The sequence below is a fragment of the Megascapheus bottae genome, chromosome 30 (assembly GCF_031878675.1).
Source record: "Megascapheus bottae isolate mThoBot1 chromosome 30, mThoBot2.hap1, whole genome shotgun sequence".
Taxonomy (NCBI): Eukaryota; Metazoa; Chordata; class Mammalia; order Rodentia; family Geomyidae; genus Megascapheus; species Megascapheus bottae.
Window position 1 is genome coordinate 4483913 of NC_143538.1, and position 20844 is coordinate 4504756.

Below are 20844 nucleotides of genomic sequence, written 5' to 3' on the forward strand. Positions count from 1 at the left end.
TCTGGCCACAGTAAGATGATGAGTCTGCATTCCTCCCGCTCTGCCAGGTCTCCAATTCCAATCATTGTGGAGACTCAAGACAGATGCTTGCGTGCTGACAACTGGAAGTCAGCTGCAAGCTTGCCCAGGACAGTCTCCCTGCCGGGTGCCACAACAAAGCTATTCATTTTGCAGACGAGGAAGTGAGACTGGGGAGGCATTGAAACTCTTTCTGGACACACAGTCAATCATGAGGCTGAAATTAGAATTCTCTCCTGTCCAAACTCCTCTGGCCTTTACCCGAGGCTCCTGTTTACAAATGTGTCTGGTTGCCACAAACCACTTAGTGTGGAAGCTATAGCTATAGCTGTCCAAAGAGAAGGGCCCTAGGAGAAGGCGTACTGAAGGAGTTGGTTGCTAAGCCACGTGGCTCCCTGACAAGCTCAGGTGGCCCAGCCTTATCTGATGTGGAGATTCTTGTAAGGTTTTGAAAAGGCACCATTGGGTAACTACCATAGAAGCCATGCGTCCCCACAGAATCTACCTTCCCTTCTTATGTCTTGGTCCAACTCCTGTGGGGTTATTGTTCCTCCATAATAATCCTTTGTACCCAGCCTACCTGGTCCCATAAAAAACAACTTTGTTTTGTTTGTTGTTATTTAGGAGTTGTCAATCCCTGAGTAGAGATTTTTTTCTCTGAGCATGAAATGCAGCCTCCATCATAGAAAGCCAGAGGGTCAGAGAACATTTGACATCATTCTCTGGTTGGTCTTATTTGGCCAATAGCACTAACTCCGTCCCACGGAGGTTGGGAGCGGGAAGGAGACAGAGCTTGTCCACAAGAGGACATCCCATTGACCCCAGAAGACAACACAATGTGCCTCCTGAGCCTGAGACGGGGAGGTGGCTGTCTTCCCTGAAGAGAAGCTTCCTTTTCTCCACTAAGTCCTTTCTGTGAAGAGCTGGCTTCCTAGGGAGACACAGGTCAGATTTCCAAGATATTGGACCATGTTCCCAGATAATAGTAGTTTGGGGGGCAAGTTTTTTTTTTTAGTCTCCAGGCAGTAGGTGATGTTTCTCAGTAGTGAGATCTAATTGACAGGTGTGAAATTAGCAGTTGGTACCCAGAATAATGCCACACTGTTCTTTTCTCCTCTGTTTCCTTCATAAGGGAGAAAGCATCCGCTTTCTGGAGAGGATGCACTGGGCACAGCAGAGGCATTTAGAGAGCATAATCGTGTCACAGACATCATCCATGTGACCAGTAGATATGTGTTGTGCTTGTGGTGAGAGCTCTTGAGGACCATTAGAGTCCAGGGTCAGAGGCATGGAGGGGGAGACCATTCACATAATGAAAGGGCAGCCCAGCCTGGGCCAAGACACAGAGCAAAGAATGGGCCTGACGTAGTTCAGGGACAGCAAGAAGGGGTGGGGGATGGCTGCAGTGGACAATGGGGGGGGTCTCTGAAGGAAATGAGGACAGGACATGTTAGGGACTCACACAGGGCCCTGGGTTTGTCTTTGGTTGTGACTGGGTGGGCGGTGGATGGGTGGAGAGGCCAAAGTGGACGTATGATGTGTTCTGGAAGGTTTGGGCGGATCCCTCACCACACACACTGGGGGAGGGCATGAGAGAAGACTTGAGACATGGTTTATGGCTCCATCCTCACAGTCCCTCGCTCTTCTGCTGCCTGGCAGAGCTGAGCCATCTGGCTTTCCCGACAGCAAGAACGTGTTTTCCTCTTTTCTAGCACTACCTGTGCCTTGTGGGTTCAGACCCAAGAAGAGAAGACCTGGTCTCCAGGGGTTTCCCAGGAGCCACATGAAGTATCGCTCCACTTTCAGGCCTGTGCATGTATGTGTACAGTGCGCATGTGTGTATCTCTATGTTTGTGCACATGCATAAGCATGTGTGTTTGCAGATGTGTGTTGGTATATTTGTGTCTCGTGTGCATGCACGCACATGTATGTGTAGATGTCTCTCACTACGTGTACATGTGTATAGGGGTATGTGTTGGCCTGTGTGATTTGCATGAGTGTGCATGCGTGTGTGTGTGTGTGTGTGTGTGTGTGTGTGTGTGTGTGTGTTCCTGGAACAAAATCGAGAGTGGGTGTGTTGGTCTTCAGCTGTGACTCCACTTCCTTAATGCATCCATTCCCCACCCACCTCCCAGGTCTCCTCTGACACGGAAACCCCTCTCCTCTGTAGTGTGTCCTCAGAGTCACGTCTGGAATTCCCTCCCCATGGCTCCTCCTGCTCACAAGCTGACAGTGCATTCATGACATCAGTTCTGAGAAAATAAAAGGGGGAGCCAGTGCCCACACCCTCCCCTCCCCTGCTCCAGTGGGTTGGCAGCTCTGTAGTCCTGTAGGCTGCCACTGCCTCTTGTCCCTGCAGCAAGAAGGACTGCTTGTGGATCCCAGTACTCGGCCTGAGGCTCAGACTTGTCCTCAGACTCTGTTAACTTCGTATTAGATACAGCACCAATAAGCTGATGACATAGGAAAGGGCAATAGCACCTAGCTGACAGCTCTGCTCTGGCTAAGGTGTCTGGTTTTTCTTCTGGAAACTTCAACTCTGTGGCTGAAATAATGGGACTTTCGGTGGCTGTGTCTCCATGCAGGACACATGGAAGAGCCAGCTTGTTTTAGCTGAATAAACTACATTCAGGCAGGCACCCCACAGAATCACCCTTGGACACAGAGACGCCAGGTCAGTGCCTGGGAAGGACTTGGAAAAGTCTGGCATCAAGCATCCTCATCTCACAGGTTCTGGCAGTCCTGGGAAGGCTCATGAATCGCACTTGCCCTTGTTCCAGATTCCCCCTGATTCCCCTTGCACTACTACTAGGTTTCCTAGAGACTAAAGGGTAGCATTGGCGTGTGGATTCTTGGAGGCTAAAAAATACCCCATTTATGGAAGGAAAGGAGGAATGAAGAGTCTATTCGGCTGGTTGGCCAAATGTAGCTGCTCGTATAGTGCTAACAGCAAAGCAGAGGCCCACCTCAAGCAGCTCTAGATGACAGTGATCCCGTGAAATGCCTTATAGAGAAGCAAGTCCTAGAGTAGGCTTCCAAGGACCTAGTTCCGACCACACCCCTGACCCGCTGAGCTTCTGGACAGACCTGGCCTCTCTACTCCAGTCCTGTGAGGCACAGCAGTAGCAGACACAAGGGAGTCCCAGAAGCTGGGAGTGCCCATCTTAGTCTGCCTCTGTTGCTGTCACAATGCAAGAGGCTGGTGATGTACAAAGAAAAGAGCTTTCTCTAGCCTCCACTTTTTTTTTTTTTGCCAGTCCTAGGCTTGAGTTCAGGGCCTAAGCACTGTCCTTGGACTTTCTCAAGGCTAGAGCTCTACCACTTGAGCCTCAGCTACCACTTCTGGCTTTTTTCTATGTATGTGGTACTGAGGAATCGAACCTTGGTCTTCGTGCATGCTAGGCAAGCACTTTAACCACTAGACCAAACTCCCGGCCCCTCTAGCTTCCACTTCTAAAGTGCAAGAGCATGTTGCCAATGTCAGCTTTGACTTTTCCAGGGGTTCTTAAGTGGATAGTGTGGAATGGCAGGAGCTTGTGAAACAATTTGTGAACACAAGACAAGACAGGGAGGCTGAAGGCCGGAGGAGAAAGATCCAGGCCTCTGTGGTGGCCAGGTTGTGGCTGCTGGTAAAACCATAGACAGATTTTTACCTGGTTCTGAAGAACTGATTGGGCAGCAGCGCAGTACTTCAGGCCTAGGCAAAGAGTCAGTTCCCTGGCTATTGAACACAGATGAGAGGAGAAGGAATAAGAGACCAACAGTAGCCAAAAAGAAGCAAAACTGTAGAAGGAGAAATGGCAAGGTCAGGAGCTGTCTCCCCTCCCTGAAGGTTAGGAATGTAGTTTAGTGGTAGAGTGCTTGCCTAGTATGCATGGGACCTTGGGTTCGATTCCTTGATACCACATGAATAAAAAATAAATATAAGTAACTTTTTAAAATAGGAATGAAGAAAAACACACAAAAGATGTATTTTATGAAAAAAGAGAGAGAAAGAGAGAAGAAGCACAGATATTGTTTGGGAGAGAAACTGAGTCTTGTCCTTTCTCCACTGTCCTGATTCTCATCCTTCTCCCAGGGTTCACAAACACCTTCAACATGGATACCAGGACACCTCGGGTCATTCCTGGTTCCAGGGCCGCCTTCTTCGGGTACACAGTGCAGCAGCATGACATCGGTGGCAAAAAGTGGTGAGTGACAGCTGCTTCTGTGCCCCGCCCAGGACCATGGCACTTCTTGGTCCTCCATCCTTCCCCTGGCTGCTCGACTGATCTCACTCAGATGCTCTGGTCTGCTATGGCAGAAATTCCTTGTCCCAGCAAGCCAGAGGCTGGTGGGCTCTGTCTCTGACCACGAGCTTCCCGTCATCCTCTCGTCTCCTTCTCTGGGTCATGTGACAAGAGGCAGCAGGTACCTAGCAACGCTTGCTTTTTTCCTTCCATCTTCTTCAGGACTTTGTGTCCCTCACTGCTCCTGTCTTGCACAGCTGTGGGAGGGTCCCTGAGCTGCTCACAAGATAGCTGTGATAGACACAGTTAGCCTTAGGCCGGGAGGGACCCCGGATACTCAGGAGGGGCAGGGGAGTGAAGCTTTTGCCTCTGATTTTTTAAATAACCGCTGCAGCTCCTCTCACTGTGGGATCTGCTCACTTCGTATGTGCTTGATGATCTGTTTTTAATAAACACCCCCGAGTTGTACAGCCATCCGCACAAATCTGCATTGGAGTGTTTTCATCACCTCAGGCAAGGCCTCACACGCGTGCGCTGTTATTTCCTGTTCTCCTCCAAGTGGCTTTAGCTGTCAGAAGGCAAGGCCTCTCCTCTTCGTGCTTCTAGAAGCTCAGCCTTTTCTAAAGCCCTTCGCATAAGCACTGGAGATAAACATTCTCCTCCACCCTCTGCCCAATCTGCCCCTTGTGGCCTTTCCCAACCTCCAACCCTCCCTCTCCTTCTTTTCCTGCTGTTCAGGTATCTGGTTCAGTGCCCCTGCTTCTGAGATTCAGCTTTGCAGACCTCTACCAATTTTCCTCTTCATGGGTACCTCTCCTGCCAGCCAAAGCTACAAATTCCCCTCCACCCCCACCTTCTTTTTTTGTCTTCCTCCTCCTCCTCCTTTCTTTTCTTCCCCCTACGTCCCTCTCTTTCTCATTTTACTTATTATTATTCCTATTATAACTTGCAATAATGTTATCTTTACAATAAGCATAGATATTGTGCAGCTCAATGAACATTTACGTATATGTACCCCTGAGGAATCAGCTCACAGAATAAGATCTAGAACCAGGCCTCTCAGCAGGGAAATTGTAACTGAATGTTAACAGCAGTTCATTTATTTGTTTGTTATAGATACCTTCAGATGAAAATCTTCTTGACTACTTCTAGTTTTCTGAGATTTGTGCTTAAACATCATGAATGGGTGTTGGATTTTATCAGGTGTTTTAGCAAGAAGTGAGATGACTCTGTGATTCATCTTTGTGTGTGTGTGTGTGTGTGTGTGTGTGTGTGTGTGTGTGTGCCACTCCTGGGTCTTGAACTCAGGGCCTGGGCACTGCTCCTTTTTGTTCAAAGCTAGCATTCTACCACTTGAGCACAGCACCACTTCTAGTTTTTGGTTTTTTGTTTTTTTCTGTTTATATGGTACTGAAGAATTGAACCCAGGGCTTTATGCATGTTAGAGAAGCACTCTACCACTAAGCCACATTCCCAGCCTGCTGTGGTTCTTCTTTATACTATTAAGGCAATTAATTACATTTGCTGATTGGGTTGTTTTATTTTGCTTTGGGGCTTTTTGATTGTTTTACATTTTGTTTTTATTTTAGTGTCAAATTGTGTCTGTATTTCTGGGATAGCTCCACCTGTTCCCTTCTTGATTCTCCCAGGTCTTCTCAGGAATTTGGTTCCTATGAGACACTAGTTTCATGGTACATACCATCCTATAATGGTTGTGTGGTGGTGGTGGTGTTTTAGTAACTTCTTTACATTTTGTCATTTTAATTACTCAAACCTCATAAAATGTGTGGAATACTGCTTGCACTTTCACTGTCCTTTGTTGTACATAAGATTTCCATCAGGATCTTTAAGTATTTGGGAAGTAGATGGGCAGCATCTGGAGTTTTCTTTGTGGGAAGATTTTTTTTAACCATGGATTCAACCTCCTAAAGATTTCCTCCTATTTGGATTTCCTGTTGTTTCTTACATTTGGTTTGAACTCTTCTTGGTCTTATGAAGGGTTAAGAATTAACTTGTGCTGACTTTTCCAAGATAGGATTTATTTGGTCCAAGGATTTGTTTCCTGGGTGTCTGTTGTAAGTTTCACTAGGATCTGCTGAGTTCTGGTGTGCGGAAGGCATGGTTTCACTCTTAAATCACAGACAGTTTGAAGAGGCTTAGAACTAACAGCCTTGAAGTAATCTAAAAATAATTCAGCACAAAGGATGACACAGCGGCAATGACAGTCATCTTGGTGAAGCCACTTTCTTCATGAGGTCTTTCTAGATCTGTGTCCTATCCTGGGGTGACTTTCTGCGCCCCAGGCCTGGCCGACAGCATGTATCCCCTGCACGTGTCCCGTGGAACACTGGCTTCATCTACAGCCTGAGAGCAGCCAGCAACAACAAGCTTAAAGCATAACTCTCAGGCAGAGGTCCAAGGGAGGAATCCTGGCCTAGGATCTCGAGGCTTCCCAAAAGAGGGGCATTTGAACATTGCCTGGACATTAGGGGGAGGTCAGTGTACAGATCCCATGGCTTCTGGTGGTCCAAGTGCATTGTGGGAAAGAGCCAAATAGGAAATGACAACTGAGTTGCTTCCAGGCAGAAGTAGCAAAACCTGAAACCAAAACCCAGGCCCCATAATTGATCCCCAATCCCATGATCAATGGCCCCTAGCCCCATGAAGGAGAGACCCCAGTCCTAGGCTCTCTTTCCTTCTGGCACTTCCTGCCTACGGGCCCCTCTCTCAGGCAGAGCTCCCAGCTAGAGTCTGAATTTCTGAAAGACCTCCTGGAAGTCCAGTGGAGAGACCATGATCTGGAGGGTGTAAAGATGGGGGGAGGCCCCACGCTGCAGATGTTACCACAGGCAACAACGGGGAAACCCGCTCACAAGGCTGGGAGCACTGGAGTGTCAAGGACACAGGACTCCAGGCAGAGGCTTCCCGTGGGGAGGACAGGCCGGTGGGGTAGCCACCTCATCTTCTTCCTCACCCTCCCTTCTGCCCACCACACACCACTAACTCAGAACGCAAACCAAATGAACCAGGGAGGCTCCAGACATCTTGAACTATTCTCACACATTTGGGTTTCAGCAGCCATCATACACTTGTGGCACATAAGAGCAAAGAGAAAACAAATTCCTCTGAGGCTGGGTGTTCTCTACCCCCTGCCTTTTCAACCCTTGTGTGTTTTCAGAGAAATTCGATCCATATGACACTAGCGATTAAGCCCCTGGACTTTTGATGTCTCTGTGGCCACTTGATGTCCCCCCACCCCCGAAACTCCCGGCCAGGACCTCGGAGCTTCTCCTTTTTGCTCTGGGGGGGTAGGCCCCTTCTGGAGCTGAGAAGAGACAGAGATGGGTCTAGCAGCCTCCAGCTATCCACGGAGCTCTGCCCCTGGAGAGAGCCCAGTCTCAGCTCTCCACAAAGTGGAGCCCTCTGCCTCCTCTCCTGGGCCTCGGGGAACAGGCCTCCATGAGGGGAGCCCCGAGGCTTGTGGGCCTTAAGAACATGTAAGGCAAGCTGAAGGGACAAGAGGCCTGTCCCTATTATATGCAGGGCACTGAGATTCCAGGAGAGGCTAGGACAGTAATGTGTCAGATCCACTGCAGCAAGCTCTCCTTGGGGCTGGGGGAACAGAACAGGAGCAGCTGCCCCCGAGCTGGCAAGGAACCCAGGACCGCTCACCTCCCGACACTCCCCTCCAGCTCCCTGCTGGCCCATGGCAGCAAGACTGGGATGTCTATACAGATCTCTGAACCTGAGTGTGGGGAGACCAGGTGCAGTCCCGCTGGAAGAGAGGTGCAGGCCCACAGCACTCAATCCAAGAGAAGAACACACGGAGAATCCAGGGGTCGATGGAGGGAGTCCATTTCCAGCAGAAGGGGATAGCGGAGAGGGAGGAATGTGGAGTTTCCATGTATAGAGAAGAATAGAACAGGATGGAGGCAACAGCAGAATAGGAGATGGAAAAGTAGAAACCATGCTAGAACAAGAGCACTTAGGGCTAAGGTAAGGCCAGAGGTGAACCCCAACCCTGGCCTCGGAGGCTCTGTCATACCCAAGGACTCTGTCCAAAGACCTGGACAATGGCAGGCCATGCCCAGAGCCCCAGAGGAAAGGAAGAATCCAGGGTAAACACTGAGTTCCAGGCGGTAGGGCTGGGGTGTGCAAGGATCAACATTCCCTTAGGACAGGAATCAATGGAGTCAAGGTGGAGGTCTCAGAGGATGGAGGATGACTGACAGGTGTCTGCCTGGGAAGACAACGATTGTCCTTCACACAAAAGCAAAACTCCAGCAATGGAATGCAGGCTAAGGTAACCAAGAGCTTTGGAGCCTTGTCTGAAAGGACATAAGAGTCCCCAGTGTAGAGGACTGGCCAGTCATGGAGAGGGAGAGGAAGGAAGGAAGGAGGGAGGGAGAGGCAGGAGGGGGAGAATGGAAAGAAGGATATTATTGCTGGGCAGAATGGCAGATCTTGCCCAGGCCTGTCTCCCTTCCTTGGTGACAATCAGACCCGAGCCTTTGTTACTGTGGCAAACTCACTGAGGAACACGCTCCACTCTTCCTGCTGCAGCCCCCACAGCAGGCTCCCAACACCGCAGCACATAAATACCCTCTGCTATTTTCCCTTGGAACAAATAAAAATCCTCACCATGACTCACTCTGGTTTAAGGCTAAATCACTACAGAAGCAAAGCCCAGGATAGGATGACGCCCCACTGCCTGAGAGCCAGAGAGAAAAACAGCGCTGGCAGGAAACGCTGGCCACAGGCCCCAAGGCCAGGCCACCAGGCAGAGCCTGGAGGGAATGCTGGAAAGGGAGAGCACACAATCCACACAGCTATCCTTGCTGGGTGAGGGGAAGGGGTGGCCCTGGGTGTCTTGGCCCCTCAGAATCACAGGCAGACAGGGGAGCAGGGGGAGCCCTTATCTCAGCTGTCACCTGCCAGCAACTCCCCAAGAAGTTCATTTCTCTACACCCCCCATCCTTTATTTTCTTTTTCTTTAAATGCCAAACCACAGCAAAGGCCCAGTATTGGAGACAGGGGCTCAGGTAACTCTGACACATATAGACTGGGCAGCCAAGATGGAGTCTGCCCTCGGTGCTGAATGCCAGAAGGCAAGAGGCCAACCACTGCATGCTTTCTGGGTAAGAAGACATACAAGTGTGGTAGCAGAAACACTGAAAAGAAAGCCTCCTGGTTACTAACTTCCAAGAAAGAGAGCAAATTGAATTTGGGTAAGATCAGGGGAGCCAGAGGAGTTGCCAAGTCAGCACTTTGTGTACCCACTTCTTCCCAACCACCCCATATTCCCCTCTCCCCAGCCCGTGGCTCGTGGGCTCCCCGCTTACAATCATTCTGTGACCCTCCAAAGAGCAGCCCAGAAGAAGGAAGGAGAGGCCGCCCGTGAGGAGCTTACTGAGAGCTGTGATTTCCACAAGCTGCCTGACTCTGTCTTGAGAGCAGACTGCTATGAATTTCCTACATTCATTTCCACACTGGTCATTTCTTACTAAACTTAACTGGGATTCATCATTGCTTACCACTAACCACACCCCCCGTCTTCCTTCTAACGTCCCTAAACTCTTTCCCATGTCTTTGTTCCTCTCTCCAGCTCTTTTTGAGAGCACTGGATTTAGAGCCTTCTCCTGAGTCCAGGCAAAGCTGGCTGCTCAGAGCCTCTGCCAGAGCTGGAGGTTCAGCCTGGAGGTTAGATGGATGGTGGAGTCCATGTACCACAGCTGTCAACTGCCCTGCACTGTTATGGCAGACCAGGCCTTGCTCTGGGGAAGCAGTGATGGCAGGCCGGCCACAGAGGCCACACACTGGTCTGTGGACAATCGGGAGGGCTTCCTGGAGGCAGTGGGGATCTGTACCACATCGTAAAGAGATGGCTGAGGATAGGTGTGCACAACAGAGCCTGGGCCAGCCCCACACTGAGGGGCAGGAAAGAATTCTTGGGCCTCCACTTAGGTCTAGGTTTCTGCTAACGGCTCACTGAGGTCTTAACATGTGGCTGCATTATGTACACAGTGTCCTTGCATGTGGATTTACCCCAAATGTAGGGTAATTATCACCTTTCACTTGGATCAAAGATGACAAGTTTTGAAGTTTGGAGACCAAACTGCCTAAAAGGACACAAGCAGGATCCATGAGGAATGCCACGAGCTCTGTGGGAGATGACTTAGGGTAGAGAGTCAGGAGGGCGGTCCCTGTGTCCTTACCTGTGTCCCATGGGGCCCAGGCCCAGTCTTCCCAGGACCCTTGCTTTCCACGTGAAGTGCCCCCCCTTTGCCAGGCCCTGTTCAGAGGGCAGCTGCCAGGACTGGGGACCTACAGGGCTGTGGCTGAAATGTCTGCTGCCAGGATCCCATCCACCAAAGTGGTTCTCCCACATCTTACCAGGAAGAATACTGGGAGCTCACAGCTGGTCACACACACACACATACACACACACACTGGGCCGATGTGCAAGAGTGTGGAGTTTCCTGTCTTCTGGTACCCACAGGATACTGGGTATCCAATCTCTGAGCGGCCCCACAGGCCTGGGGCTGCCGATGACTATTTAAGGCTGAGGCTTCAGGGATGGCAAGGGATGCCAGATCCTCGCAGCCGTTTAGCCACTTCGGGTGGTGACGTGGACCTTCCCCCTGCACTCAGGCAGAGAGCCCCTCGACGCGCGTCTGAATCATGCCTTCCAAACCTCAAGCCCCGCCAGGCACACAGCACATCCAGACCCCAGCGTGGAGGGGAGGCTAGCCCAGCCTCCCCTTCCTGGGAGAGCCATCCCACAGGAACCTCAGTCCCAACCCTTTTCTTGGGACCTCCACTTCTGCACCTTCTTACGGGGGCCCTCACCTCCAAGAGAAATGGGGTCTGGAGCATGGAGATGGAATGCTGGAATCAGACTTTGTTCTTAAACGAGGCCAAAGCCCAGTCTCGTTGTAAATGTGGGGTCGTGATGACTTAACTGATGGTCTGCCCGATTTCCCCGACCTGGCTGTCACCGGGACAATCCAGACTCTGGGCAGCACCAGCCTTAGGCAGCTAGGGCCACTCTGCTTCTCAGAACCTTCTTGTCACCTGTGGCTTTCCACACTAGCCCTGGGAACCAGGCGAGGCAGTGCGGGATGGCTAATCCCATTTCACAACCAGAAAAAGCAAGACTTGGAACAGTTCTACAATTTCCCAAGGCCACACACAAGCTGTTGACGGGACCTGAATGAAGATCTATCTCTAGGAACCTCAGCCCAACAGTCTTGCCCCCTGCTGGGGTCCCTCCAGTGGTCCCGAGACCCCAGCGCACCACTCTGGAGTTGTTGGGAGTCCACCCTGGTCAAGCTAATGGGGGAGCGGGGAGACAGACCAGGAGGGTCTGTCTAGAGAGTGGAGGAGAAAGGAGAGCATGAGGATGCTTCTTGAAGGTGAATGTGCATACTGGCCCCAGGAAGATTTGGTCACACGTCTGTTGAACCTTGAAATCACAGCAGCTAGAAGAGCAAGCCTAGAATCCAGGCTTTCTTTTCTGCTCACTTCCCTCTTTCTCTCTTTCTCTCTCCAAATGCAACAGCCTTGACCATAGCATCAGCTCACAGGATTAAGTAGCCAAAAGTCACGTCGTCTAGACAAACAGACTTTATGGGTCCAATTAATTCCTGCCAGTCACAAATCGGGTGTGCTTAATAAAGGGCTATATTTAGACCCTGTCATTATGTGGCTCCCGGGGGGGGAAAGCTCAGCTCCTATTTCACAGACACTTAATTTCAGACAGAGCCATGTCAGCCCTGTTTCAGACTTGGCTTTCTTTTTTGATGGCACTCAGGCAGCTGGGCCAAGGCAAGGGCGCGTTGAACCAGGAGAAGCCACCATAGCCTACGCCACCTAGGCCTGCAGCTACCTCCTCTCAACCATCTTAGGTCCGAGATTGAAAGGAAGATTTTGCTTTTGGCCATGTGGCCCAGTGGTGGGCAGTTGCCAGAAGAACAGGGTTTAGTGGGTTCCCAGTACGTACTCGTGCTCGCTCGCCCTCTCTCTCTCTCTCTCTCTCTCTCTCTCTCTCTCTCTCTCTCTCTCTCTCTCTCTCTCTCTCTCTCTCTCTCTCTCTCTCTCTCCATCCTGTGCCCCAATCCCAGTATTTTACTTTCCAGTGCAGGCCTGGAAGTCTGCAGGGCTATTTGGATATGTGGGGCGTACCCAGGTAATCCAGAATGATTGCAACTTCCTATCTATGACCTACCTCTTATCTCCAGCATAAGGTCACAAAAATGAGTAGGCTCAAGATGGAGCCCAGGCCAGCCTGGCCACTCTTGATAGGCTACCCTGCAAAACTCAGTAGCCACGTAGCAGCTTCCCCACGCTGGGCCCAGCTGAGAACCTTCACTGTAAGGCCAGTGAAGTCCTGTGAACAAATAGCAGATGATCCAAGACTTCATGGCTTCAAGAACATCCCTCTGCCTGCCTCCACCATAGAGCCTGGACCTCTTTGCACGCCCCCATGAGCTGGTTAGGACCTCTGTCCAGGTGTCTGCCCCTCCCCCAGCCTTTGGGATGCAGACCCCAACAACAGGTGACAGGCTAAGATTCCAGCATGACCGCCCCTGAATCTGAGTTCAGAGGATCTGTGCGGTCACTCCTCCAAATTCCCTCCACACTGTCCAGCCAGTCCACCCTCTGTTGGCCTCCTCACTGTCTTTCTTCCTCACAGGCTGGTTGTGGGTGCCCCACTGGAAACCAACGGCCACCAGAAGACGGGAGATGTGTACAAGTGTCCAGTGACCCAGGGAAACTGCACCAAGCTCAACCTGGGTAAGTGGCTGCCAGCCTCATCAATATCAGAGGAGATGCTCTGTTCCCTATGGCGCCTGGCTCCTCCCAGCTGCTCTCTCATGTGACCCAGCCAGCATGGCTACCACCACCGTACAACATGAGGATGCCTAGGCCAGAAACAGAAGGTGGCTTTCCTGCAGTCCTACAGCTTGTGTGGCCCCAGGACACCCCAGCCAGGCCCCTCATGCCCCAGCTATTTCCCAGCTCAGCCACCCCTCCAGGAGGCAGCCCTGCCAGGCTTCTGCCACTCTATAGCAGCTGCGCTTCAGCCTTTTCTGAATGCAGCCCCTCACCCTGTGCCCCCAGCACACCTGCAGGTATAATACCAAGAGCAGCCCAGGTGGACCTCTGTCCTCTTGTCTTTCAGAAGGAAGCAGAGTCCCATGGGGGAGGGACTTCCTTGCCTTCAAACCCATCTTCTCCTGGGCATTCCCCTCCCCCCAGAGGTGTCACTCATGCTTTTGTGCTAAAGCAGCACCAGGGCTCTAGGTGGTAAGGGAGTTTGGGGGCACAGAACAGAACAAGCCCAGCCACACAACACTGCCCAGAGGAGACAGACTTGATTGCAAAGGAAGCCTTACCAAAATCCAAAGCGAGAAGCCAAAGGGAGAAAAATGGCAGCCATGCAGCCCAGCTGCAGACCTGGTCATGTTGTCCGCCACTTGGCCTCTGCTGTTGCCCTTGGCCTTGCTGAGCTGGTCCCTGGAGGCCCTCTCTTCACACCTCTGGTCACCAACGAAGTGGAAAGCAAACCATTCCAGCCTGGAGATCCAAGCCCGCAAGCAGAGGAAGTCACAGAGGTCTCAGAAAGACGCCCTTTTCTTCCCAAGTGTGCACACGCACACGTGCTCTTCTGGGGAATGCAAACGCTTCCTCTTCCCTTCAGTGCCCTGACAGAATGGACAGAACACCTTAAGTCATTGTTCCCTGCATCTCTCTTTCCTAATCCAGCAGTCTGGTGCTGCTTTCCTGAATCTCTCCCAGTAGCCAGCCGGGTGCTAGAGGCTCGGGTTTTGCTACCTCCCAGAGGCTTTTGTCAAATTGTCTGTACTTTACAAGAGAGGGGTGGGGGGAGAATGAGAGAATGTTCTCAGCTTGGCAGATGAACAGGGATTCCAAAGAGTAAGCCCCAGACAGTAATGGGAGGTTACAGAAAATGGACAGGACCCTGGACAGAGGAGCCCGCCTCTGTGGGTGCCATACAGCGTCTGAGATAGGGCACAGACGGCCCACTCCCATAGCCAGAGGAAAGTTCAGGATTCCCACGCCCTGTTGTGCACAGTTGCTCTGTGAGACTCGGGGAGCTGGAGGAAGGAACCAGTCTAGGACTGGAGAAAGCTGCCGTGATATTGGATAGGCAGGGGGCTCAAGTGCCTAAGTGACCCCTGCAAGTCTCGGACTCGAAGGGCAGGGAAAGGCTGCAAGGAAAGGCTGCAGGCCGAGCTTCTTCTCCTCCCCCTCCAGGCAGAGTCACTCTGTCCAATGTGTCGGAGCGGAAGGACAACATGCGGCTTGGCCTGAGCCTTGCCACCAACCCCAAGGACAACAGCTTTTTGGTAAGAATCCCCACAACCCGCTCGCCCTGGCCCTCCCCACTGCACAGCCCCGCTGCGTGGGGCGGGGAGAAAAGATATTGAACACTCCTTATCCGTGCTCTCATGTCCACCCATCCATCATCCATCCATCATCTCTCCATCCACCCATCCATCATCATCCATCATCCATCCATCTTCCATTCCGTGCATGTCATTTTTCTATTCTTCCATCTTATTCCTTTCTGTTTCTTTTAAGCAGGACTCAGATGTGAACTCAGAGCCTTGTTCTTGCTAGGCAAAGGCTCTGCCACTTGAGCCCTACCTCTTCCAGCCCTCTTCATATCATTAATTTTCAAACAGGATTCTCCTGTGTATACTTCTCGTAACTGGGATGATAGATGTGCCCCCACACTACACAGGTCCATATTGGTTCCATTGGGTCCCACTAACTTCTTGCAGGCTGGCCTGGAACTGTGATCCTCCTGTGTGTACCTCCTTAGTAGGCAGAGCTGCAGGCATGAGCTGTAATGCTGTAATGCCTGGCTCATCTTTGCATCCTTTATTCTCTCCATACTTCCAGAGATTTCAACAAAAGACACAAACAAAACATTATCTCTGAGCTCTTGGTTTTTTTTTTTTTAAAAAAAGGCTAATTAAAGTTTAAAGAAAGGAAATTACAGCATGAAATATAGCTCTGGGCTCCTTGATAGCAGGGCAAAGACACAGGCAGGCTGGGCTTTCATGTCTAAGTCCCACTGTGAGAGATACTCACCACGCTGCCCCTGGGTAGAGCCTAATGTCAGTATCTTTGGGTAGCACGTTTCACAGAAAGAAGAGAGACCTTCTGTCTCTTTTTCCTAGTAGGACCTGTTGGCGCCTGGCTCAGTGAGAGTCTCTGGATGACCTTTAGTGGGAGAAGATCTGGTCTCGTGACTCTCAGTACTTTGGTTGATGAAGGGGCTCTGTGGGGCAGACAGGAAGGGGAGGAAAGGAAAGGAAGGGTCAGCCTAGGTGACCACGTGGAGGATGGGGCCAGGCCAGCGCAGGGACGGACCAGCCGTCCCCATCACACCTGCAGCATGCTGCAGCTGGAGAGCTCAGCAAGACACAAGGAGATCCCCGCCCCACTGGCTCGTCGGACATTGATGTTGGTCTGGGGACTGGGTGGCCACCAGAACCTTGCATACCCCTTGTGACTGGATCTGTGCTCTCTTGCTCCACAGGCCTGCAGCCCCCTCTGGTCTCACGAGTGTGGGAGTTCCTACTACACCACGGGAATGTGCTCACGTGTCAACTCCAACTTTAGGTTCTCCAAGACGGTGGCTCCAGCTCTCCAAAGTAAGTGACGTCAGATGCACCACTGGAAGCCATCCAGAGAGGCATAGGCTCTGGTCACTGCTGTCCTGTGGCATTTGAACTCCAGAATTGCCTGTCCCTGGCCTTCTGGATGACATGAGAGGAGTCTGGCTGGGCCTCTGGGATATCTTAGGAGTTTAGCTGCCAAAGCCCTGAGCGTGGAATAAACAGCCAGGCCACTACATATGCTGGCAAGCTATACATTGCATAATGCTGGGGCATCATTCGCTCACACTACAGTGTGAATGGTACTCTCTAGTGTCCTACAAGGCTGCAGCATGGTACAGAGAGGGCCAAGAACAGCACCGTCCTGCTGTTCCCAGGCGCCAAGGGGACTCAGCCTACCTTTTCCAGAGCCTCATTCCCAAATGCCTACAAAACCCAGGGCGTCGGTGCTCAGGCCTTGCTGGAGAAAGCCCAGAATTCTTGGCTGTGGCCCTCACCATGTCATCTATCTTGAATCCCTCGCCCAGCGGTTAGTGGAGGTGAGGGCTTGCTCTCAGCTTCCTCACACACAGGCCAGCCAGAGGTGGAAAGATGGCTTTAGAGGGGAGGGGAGCCTCCAGAATTAGAGGTCAGTCCTGGAGTGACACAAGTCACACACAAGTCAAGGACCGCTTGCTTCTGCTCAGGCAGAGACAAAGATTACCTCTGAGCTAACGCAATGTGTTTGCTTTTTTAAAAAATGCATTAGCTAAGCTTTATTGAGACTGGTTTGGTATTCAGCTCTTCACCTTTTCATTAAACCCCCACAGCCACCTTTCCTTAGAGTTATTCCTCTTTTGTAGCAGAGGAAAAGGCTACTTGGAGCTTGAGTGGAGGTCCCCAGGCCCATAGCCAGAGAGTGACAGGCCCTAAGTCCAGATTCCCAGGTCATTAACCATGACTCCTCCCTTGGAAGCAGAGTCCTTTTCCTTTGGGCTGTCAGTAGCACCTGCCAAGGACAGTAAAGCAAATGGTGGCAAGGTCCTTCTTTGGACTGCAGGGCTGGTTGCTTCAGAAGCATTGACCACGGGTGATGGTTAGTCCCTGCTCAGGCCTGGAGGAGGTCAGGTTCAACTGAAGCTTTGTGCAAACAGCCCCAGAGTTGACAGTTCCCAGCCCAAGGGGTGCCACGCACGTGGCCGTCATTCTTTCATCATCCTGAGAACATTGATGCAAAACCCCAAAGACCTGGCTTCTTATCGCCCTGACCATGTTCCCACACCCCAGGGTGTCAAACCTACATGGACATTGTCATTGTGCTGGACGGCTCCAACAGCATCTACCCCTGGGTGGAAGTCCAGCATTTCCTCATCAACATCCTGAAGAAGTTTTACATCGGCCCGGGGCAGATCCAGGTGAGCCCCTTTCTGAACACAGCACCCAAGACCATGATCTGGCTCTAGGGGAAGCTCGAAAGGGTGAGGGCGGGTGGGGCCAGCCAGCATTAGGACCTGCAGCCCACAGCATCTGCCTAGCAAGGGAAATACGGCAGGCCCATCCAAGAGCAAAGGAAGTTTGGTTCTGCCATTGGATCACTCCACCAAGTCTTCAAGGGTTTTGATTTCAAGGCTGTGAACGTTTTCCATGGTTTATCAGCCTCCGGGATGGAAGAGGCTTTTCTCTTTCTAGTTTGGAAGCACCTTAGTTTTAGAGTTTGGTAAACAGCATCAGAGCTCACACATGCATCTCCTCTTTCTCCCTCTCTCCCCATCCCCCTCCCTCTCACTTACACACACACACACACACACACACACACACACACACACACACACCTCTTAATGGTTGAGTCCTCCAGCTGGGCTCAGCCTCCCTTTTCCTAGAGAAGACAGCAGTCTGCTGGGCTTGCCTTGAGTCACCAAGTCCCCTTTCTCTGTATGCTTCCACCATCTTTCCACTATACCTCCTGTACAGTCCCAGGAACCTGTGGAGTCTACATGCCTTGGGCTGTATTAACTTCTGGAAAGACTTCACTCTGCAGCTGGAGAACCCCCCACAAGACCCCTTGTTCCCAGAGGTCTAAGGTCCCTGGTGGAGACATCTCTCGTCCTCTCCTCTTGACCTGCAGGTGGGAGTTGTTCAGTACGGAGAAGACGCAGTCCACGAGTTTCATCTCAATGACTACAGGTCCGTAAAAGACGTGGTGGAAGCGGCCAGCCACATCGAGCAGAGAGGAGGGACGGAGACCCGGACAGCATTTGGCATTGAGTTTGCTCGGTACAGTTATAGGCGCATGTATCATCTCAGATACCATTCTAGTTGTCTGTCACTGTGCAGGAAACAAAACAAAATGTGTTGAGACTACACCCCCCCCCCAAAAGAAAGAAGTTCTAAATGAACAGTGCAGGTTTCATGAATTCCTTAATAACGGATGCCCGGCACATCTGAGTACCTTCTACAGGAGATATGTGCTGAGCCTCTGGTCCACAGAGCTCAGATCTGAAAGCTGCTCTTCCTACCGCTCAAGAGCCACGTTTAGGTTAAATCCTTACAGGACAATTCTCCATTCCAGACCAGACGGTTGCGCGGGGCTATGTCTGTACCTGTCACAATCCCGTAGAGTAAAGGAGGGCTGGCCGCAGAGGCACCAAGAGCTTTTCCACCCTTGGTAGTGGGATTGCCAGGAGTCGAAAGTGCCTTTTTCTAGTTGGGTATGCCTGAGCTAGCCTTGCTAGCCCCAAGCAGCAAGGTCAGGACTCCAGAAACACACGGACCCAAGTCCCACCTGAGAAGCTGGAGAAGGGTGGTTTCTGGCAGTGCCAGCCAGATGCATTAGTATGAGGTCCCAAGGAGCTGGCTGGTTGGATTCCCCAGGGGTCTCAGCCCTGGCTCCCACATGTGCCCTTCTCCCACCTTCCTCTCACCCCCTGCCCTGTCCCTGTGCCCCGTTCCAGCTCGGAGGCATTCCGGAAGGGTGGAAGGAAAGGGGCCAAGAAGGTGATGATTGTCATCACAGATGGGGAATCTCATGACAGCCCGGACCTGGAGCGGGTGATCCGTCAAAGCGAGCAGGACAACGTAACCAGATACGCCGTAGCCGTGAGTCCTCCCCACCCAAGGGTTCTGGCGACACTCGGTGGCTTGACCCAGAAACCCTTAGGGACCTTGGCCTCTAGGCCCCATCTAAAGAAGTTGAGGCCCTCAGTCCTATCCTGGCCTATCCACAAAACCGTGGGTTGGTTTCTTCCTTCCTTTGCCAGTGAGTGTCAGAAACCTCAAAATCCAGATAATACCCCAGGCTCCAAAACCCCAAATCCCAGCTTAGCAAAGGACCCACAAAGAGAAAATGGAGGCGTGGCTCAGGTCCTGAGTTCAAACTACAGTACTACCAGAAAAAAGAAAAAAAAAAAGCCAGGCCCTGGACCAGCCTGGTCCTTGCTATTCAGGAGGCTGGGATCTGAGAATTGTGGTTCAAAGCCAGACCAGCAGAAAAGTCCAGCTTATCTCCAATTACCCACCAGAAAACCAAAGTGGTATGGTGGATTGAAGTGATAAGAGTGCAAGCCTTGAGCAAAAGAGATCAGGGACAGGGTCCAGGCCCTGAGTTCAAGACGTATGACCCACAAAAAAAAAAAAAAAAGGAAAGGAAGGAAGAAAGAAAGGAGGCAAGCAAGTCAAACACAACCACCAAAAAGCCAGAAGTGGCACTGTGGCTCAAGTGGTAGAGCACAAGCCTTGAGCACAAAAGCTCAGGAATAGTGCTCAGGTCCTTAGTTCAAATTCCAGGACTGACACATTTGTGCATGTGTGTGCACGAGCACACACACACACGACCTCTTGAAGAATGGCCACTGGATGGTCCTGGCTCTTTCCCACCCCAGGGACCCCTAGCTGGTCCTAATTTGCTCACCTGCTCCTTCCCCTGGCAGGTCCTGGGTTATTACAACCGCAGGGGGATCAATCCGGAAACTTTCCTGCGTGAAATCAAATACATCGCCAGCGACCCTGACGACAAGCACTTCTTCAATGTCACCGACGAGGCGGCCCTGAAAGACATTGTGGATGCCTTGGGAGACAGGATCTTCAGCTTGGAAGGTGAGTCGGGCCTGTGGAAGCCTCCATGCTCCTAAAACTCCCACAGACACAGTGGCTTAGCTAACGTCCTCAACCCAAAACGCCTAGGTGAGGTATAGTGTTACCTGGCAACCCTAGCTTGAGTCCAGTGGGCCTCCGCCCACTGGGCAGTGTCACTGCCTCTCCAACGCTACGTCATCCTCAGAACAAAGGCGTCTGAGAAGCCCTGCAGTGCATCATCTTGCTTGCTCTGTAGCGTTGTCATGGACCCTTCCAACATTGGGCTTTGGGGTACGGAGGGAACCACAAAAAAATAAAATCAAAAGAAGGCAGCATTCTAGAACCGAAGACATCTGCAGTGCCTTGGGAATGACAAGCTGCTGTCATGAGAGACCAAGAGACTCAAGGCCTGGACATGAGCTCCGACACCCACGCCAGCACTGAAACATCCAAATCAGCAGATGGAAAGCAGGATGAAGCACTGGTCTCGGGAGATGAGACACCGTCACGATGCTGTGTGGGGGAAGACCTCTGTGGCGGGGCTGTGGGAGCCCCGTGGCTTGCCTTGCACAGCATTGTAGGTAACCAGCCTCCCTCCGGGCAGTCAGTGTGATGGTTTGGAATCAGCCAAAAGCATCTGAAACCAAACCGGTGTGGAATAGGAACGGAGGAAGTGGGAAATTTCATTTCTGTACACACACACACACACACACACACACACACACACACACACGGCTATTTCTGTGCCTTTTCTTGATTTCTTCTCTATAAGTGGTTTATAGCAAGCACACTTATAACCTGACTTATCCCCACCCCCACCGCATGTCCATGCTGGCCCCTAGAGGTGCTGAGGGGGCCATAGCACTTTGGCCCTCTTCAGAGCCTCTCTCCAA

At 51.6% G+C, this 20844-nt stretch overlaps 1 protein-coding gene across 1 annotated transcript in view; it reads left to right on the forward strand.

Moving 5' to 3' along the window:
• The window catches only part of Itga11 (integrin subunit alpha 11), a 49247-nt gene that overhangs the window by 11577 nt on the left and 16826 nt on the right, over positions 1 to 20844 (forward strand). The window contains exons 6-13 of the mRNA XM_090321433.1: positions 3963 to 4208; positions 12943 to 13043; positions 14529 to 14620; positions 15823 to 15937; positions 17168 to 17295; positions 18006 to 18154; positions 18832 to 18976; positions 19807 to 19972. Coding sequence (XP_090177559.1) covers positions 3963 to 4208; positions 12943 to 13043; positions 14529 to 14620; positions 15823 to 15937; positions 17168 to 17295; positions 18006 to 18154; positions 18832 to 18976; positions 19807 to 19972 — 1142 coding nt within the window. The remainder of the gene's footprint in view (positions 1 to 3962; positions 4209 to 12942; positions 13044 to 14528; positions 14621 to 15822; positions 15938 to 17167; positions 17296 to 18005; positions 18155 to 18831; positions 18977 to 19806; positions 19973 to 20844) is intronic.